This window comes from Akebia trifoliata, chromosome 3 (genome assembly GCF_017979445.1).
Source record: "Akebia trifoliata isolate Shusen 1 chromosome 3, ASM1797944v1, whole genome shotgun sequence".
In the NCBI taxonomy this organism is placed as follows: domain Eukaryota; kingdom Viridiplantae; phylum Streptophyta; class Magnoliopsida; order Ranunculales; family Lardizabalaceae; genus Akebia; species Akebia trifoliata.
This window is the reverse complement of record NC_141377.1, coordinates 15,833,401-15,838,740: the sequence shown is the minus strand read 5'-3', so window position 1 is coordinate 15,838,740 and position 5,340 is coordinate 15,833,401. Positions and strand designations below refer to the sequence as shown.

Below are 5,340 nucleotides of genomic sequence, written 5' to 3'. Positions count from 1 at the left end.
TGCTCGTACTGGTAGCACGGACCAATATGAATTTTGAACGGTTAAAGCCTGCGCGCCCTTTCATTTTCGGTTTCTTCTTCGTTTCCTTCGGTTTTTCTTCCTCTCTGGCGACTTTTGGCGATCCTCCTCCTTGCCTCTTCGTTTTCTCACTGATTTCATTGATTTAGACCCTTTGTGGTCATTAGGATTACTCAGAGCGCGTGTGCGGCCTTTGGGTGCTTGTGAGAGTGATTTAAAGCTTTGAAAGGCATCTTGGCGTGGGTAGATTACGGTTTTACGCGTTTGAGGTAAGTTTGCCTTCATTTTATTCTTCTTTTTCTTTCTCTTGCTTGCTTATAATGACGGACATATCGAATCTACCTTGGACCTAAACACCTCTTTTTGTCATTTTGATGTTTTTGTTTGGCTTTATTTTTGTTGTGATGCTTTTGTAATTTCATGATCATGCTTTGAAATTATGTCTTGCTTGCTCCGTTTCGATTGGTGTTCCATTGCTTAATTGGTATTGAGTGCATGGATTGTTGGTAGTGATCACGACTTGTTGATTAAATGGTTTGTGAGGTTTTGGAAGAACGGTTGGGGTGAAGTGGGGCTGACTTAATAATTGTCGATGTTTGGATTGCTTTTGAGATAGGTTCGGGGTTTTGATGACGGTGGGTGGGTGACTGGTGTTTTTTAAGAGTCGAGTGGTTGGGTTGGGTTGGATAAATGGATTTTCTGGTTTGGGTTCATATGATAGGATATCAGGAAGTTTGAATGAGGTTTCGATGGTGGGTTGGATGGGTTGGTGATGAGTGATGAACTGGGTTGTCGAAAAGAAACTGTATGGATTGGAATTGGATTACTTAGGGGATTGCATAGGGATTGTTAGGCATGTCTAGGGACTGAGAGGTGGGCTTAGGTTTAGGTTGTTAAGTAATTGTTTGGGTTTGGTCTGGTTATGAATTGCTTAGAGTGGGTGTTTGGGATGGTTTTAGGGACTAGGTTAGGCGTGGAACGGGTAATCATTTGGGATTTGTTTTGGGACAAGGGTTAGAGGTGGGCAGGGGTTGTCTTGGGACTGGCTTGGGTAATAGGGCTGTCTAGTGGGGCTGGTTTTAGCGAAGATTAAAGATGATTTGGAGTGAGGATGTGGACTGTTAACAGAATCGAGATGGTAGTTTAAGCAATTTGATTTTTTTTTTCTTTTCTTTCACCCATCTTAGCATGCTTTTGATTTAGAACGATTTGTTTTTCATGCTTGTTGCACTTCTTTTGCTCATCTTTGCCTGACCATTATAATTGTATCGAACACCTAGACTTGACACCTTATCACATTGTAATGATTGGTTGGCTAGGCCCGGACATAGGCTTGCTTAGATAAGAGGGGGTTTGCATAGGTTTGATCTAGGTTTTGCTAGGTTCGACTAAGTTTGACTTGGGTGGACTGGGCTGGGTGAGTTGACTTGGGTTGATCCGGCTAGATAAGTCGAACTGGGTTTGACTGGGCATTGACTGGGTTAACTGGGTCTTGACCGAGTTGACTGGGTTTAATGGGCTTCAGATTTGATTGAGTTTTGACGGAGCCTTGACTGAGTCATTTGGGTTTTGGATTGATTGGGTTGACTGAGCCTTGACTAGTTGATTAGGTTCGACTAAATTTACCGGGTTGGCTAGGTTAAATGGGTTGACTGGGTTTAACTCAGGTTAGCTAGGTTTAACTTTAGATTGGATAATTTTGACTTGGTTAAACTAGGTTCACTGAGTTGGGTTGGGTTACCTGGGTTTTGGGTTGAGTTGGCCTAGTTTTGACTTTGCTTGGATGGGTCTGACTAAGATTTGACTTAGACGGGACATATTTGACTGAGTTGGATAGGCTTGACTCAGATTTGACTAGGTTTGACTGAGTTGGGTGGGTTTGACTTGAGTTGATTGGGGTTTGACTATGTTCACTGGGTTTGGTTGGGTTGACTGGGTTGAAGCTGGTTGGCTTGGTTTGGTCAGGTTTAACCTAGGCAGCTTCATCATAAGATTTTTACCTTGTTGATTGACCACATGGTGACATGCAGATGGGTAGAGAGCAGAGGACTCGTGTAGTGCAGCATTCTTCTGACAAGGAGGAGGAGGCGAGACCCCGGACCCGGGCTCACTTTGCTCTTGGATCTGGTGTGGCGACGAGTATGGCTAGCCGAGGCAGCCTTCACGGAGACTAGAGTCTTCTATAGTTGGTTCTTCTTCGGGTAGCCGAGTAGATGAGGCTAGTAGTTCTCGTAGTGGTCCCGTTGAGGACTTGCCGGGTAGTAGCGGTGGTAGAGGCAGACGTGGTAGTCGAGGCCGGGCAGATAGGGCCGTGGGAGCTGGTAGAGTCGGCAGAGAGGTTCCCAGGGTTTAGATCCCTGTAGAGGAGAGTGAGAGGGTGTCGGATACCTCTCTCCTTCGTGGCCTAGGGAGGTATGTTTCGATGCTGGTCCGACTGGACATTCCTACTCCCTACCTATCCGCTAGTTTTCAAGGGAGGTGGAGTGCGTTTTTATCGACTGTTGCATTATTCTCGGATGACATCTGGACGCAGTTTGCCACAGTGGGTTTCGGAGCCTTCCTGCAGATACCGACTTTCAGAACAGATCGTCCCCTATTTCTTGCCATGGTAGAGAGGTGGTTTCCAGCAACCCATTCATTTCATATGCTGGAGGTAGAGATAGGCATCAGGCCTTCCGACTTCATTGCGATTACGGGCATCGCGATGGATGGAGAGCCCCTACCCCTAACTATGCTGACCGTTCAGGAGGTGGGTGAGCTGTTGGGCCTCACCAGAGTTCCTGCCTCTATGGTGTGGAAGATGGGGCGTATCAGCATAGAGGTTTTGATGGGCCTATTGTTGATCGAGGGAGAGGATGGGGTCCCTCACACCTATTGGGAGCGATCAGCTCGATTTAGAGATAGAGACTTCGACATTATTTTCCGCATCTGCTTCCTTCTCCTTATCGGCAACTGTTTCTTTTTGGAGGACGACTCTTCAGTCTCTACTACCTTCCTTTCAATTATGCATGATATCGACCACATCGGTGATTTCGACTGGGGGAGCCTTATATATGGCACTGTTTTGGCCGGGCTTGATCGAGTGGTGGAGGGCATCACTGCGCCTCGTGGAGCTGGGATCACCACTCGGTTCTTCTGGCACTTTATTGAGGTAGAACGGATCTCGATTTCATTTCTTTGTCTAATTCTCTTTCTGTCTTTCGTTCACTTGTCTGACACCCTATCTTCTTCTTCAGATTTTCGTTCATGTTTATTTCCCCTTCTATTTGCCCACTCGTCGTCATCCTGACGAGGGTTATCCCTTGGGCGCGTTCTAGGCTACCAGGGACGCCAGGGCTATCAGGAGCAGCCCTAGGAGCGCTCGATCCCACATCGATCGATGTCGTCTCCGAGACGTGAGTACTTTGAACTTTTTCTCTCTTGTTTGGCCTTGAAGCTATTTGTATTTGTTTTCTGACTGTCTCTTTTGCAGATCTTCTCTGTTACGCTTCGAGACCTCCCCCTCACTGTTAGCGGGAGGCAGGAGGTGAGGAACGCCTATAAGCATAACACTAGACGACAGAGCTACCCCTACTTCATCGGCAAGCAGCGGTACACGTTTTATCTGGGGGAGTGTCTGTTCTTCCAGCACGACGGGAGCCTTTGCATCCCTGTCGCTCCACCTGAGCCTATCTCGGGGGCTATGACAGTAGATGAGTATCTCGCCCAGGCGATGGGCGTGGATGCTGCTGGGCTGGTGAGAGGGGGTGACTACCAGGCATGGTTCCAAGAGGTGTTTATTGGATGTCTCATGCCTGCAGTCACTGCCCGTACTGGGATTATGGAGATTGGAGGGGTACTGCTACAGGAGCATGCCGTTATGGTACGTGCTCTGTCATTACCTTCTTTTGAAATTTTCTACCTTTTACCGTTCTCATTTGGTTGGTTTTCTTGTTTTCAGGCTGATGATCTTCGTCGTCTTCAATAGGGCTACAATGTGATCGAGGCCCAAGCGACTAGGGCAGTGGAGATGGAGAACAGGTGGAGGGCCTCTCGGGCAGAGGTGGAGAAGCAGGACACTCGGCTCGAGGAGCAGGAAGCTCGTATTGAGGCCCAGGCAGCTTGTATCCAGGAGCTAGAGCTGGAGGCAGCCATGCGGGAGTCTCGTTTCCAAGCTGAGATGGTACGTCATTATTTGTTTCTTTTTTCCTTTTCCTGTGTAGATCGTAACATATTTTTCACCTGTTCTGATCGATTTTCTTGTGATCTTTTCAGGATTACTATCAACGCCAAGATCGAGCGAGCACCTCTGTTCGGCCTCCGACACCTCCCAGGGTATGTATTTACATTTAGTTGTCTGTTTCTTTGCATATCATATATATATCACTGCCTGCATTTTAATCTGTTCTGTTTTTTTCCTTTTCAGGCCTCCCCTTCCATTGGACCCTTTGTTCTAGGTGTTGATCTCGTGGGAACTACAGAGCAGGATGCTACCCTGGACGCGGAGCTTTTCTTCACGGATTCAGAGGGATGGCTACGGATGCATGGTCTACCTTCTTCCGGGGTGTCTGGCTCGGGTGCAGTGGCTAGATCTTCTTCTGGTACAATCCCGGAGACTTAGAGTGCCCGGGATGATGCTCCTCCCTCTATTTGATCTTTGTATATCTAACAAAATATTAGATATTTTGTATTAGTTTTCTTGGACATTGTGTGTAGACATTTGAGACTTTTGTATGTATATATATGTAGACACCCCATTTTTGCACTCGCCTGATTAATCAACTCGTCAACCCGATCGCAACGGTTCCCAATGATGGATATTTATTCCAATGCTTTATTTTGTTACCAGATATGTTTCAGAAATCCGGATGAGGTATCTCGAACTGACAAAACTTAGAAACCACGCTACGTTAGAAAAATACGACCCCAGAAATATAGAAATCATCATCTTGCAGACAAAAAAAAGTTCCACGATAAAAATCACTAAAAATGACCAAATTACCAAAATACCCCTAATATCAAAACAACCCTAGAGCCTACATTACGATTAGGAAAACTCATTCAAACGCATAAAATAACAAATCGAAATCAAATAAATCATTTCGCCAATTTTCACAAAATTTGACAAAATTACGAAAATGCCCCTCATAAAGTTCACGACCATTTCATACAAAAAACTTCATAAATGAAAAAACCAATATTCCCATTGAATTCCTTATGAAAAATTAATTCCAAAACATCCAGAAACGTTGAAAACGACTTAAAATGTAAAAAATCCTCTCCGAGGGCAAAACGGTAATTTCACAAATTTAATAATAAAAATTTTGAAATTAATAAATAAAA

At 45.4% G+C, this 5,340-nt stretch overlaps 1 protein-coding gene across 1 annotated transcript; it reads left to right on the top strand.

The window, feature by feature from the left end:
• The first annotated feature begins 2,440 nt into the window (after positions 1 to 2,440).
• LOC147406058 (uncharacterized) lies at positions 2,441 to 4,618 on the top strand. Its single transcript, XM_086432477.1, has 6 exons — positions 2,441 to 3,147; positions 3,255 to 3,402; positions 3,491 to 3,880; positions 3,986 to 4,180; positions 4,273 to 4,332; positions 4,424 to 4,618. The coding sequence occupies exons 1-6, from the start codon at positions 2,441 to 2,443 to the stop codon at positions 4,616 to 4,618; spliced, it is 1,695 nt and encodes a 564-aa protein (XP_086288603.1).
• Positions 4,619 to 5,340: the final 722 nt, after the last annotated feature.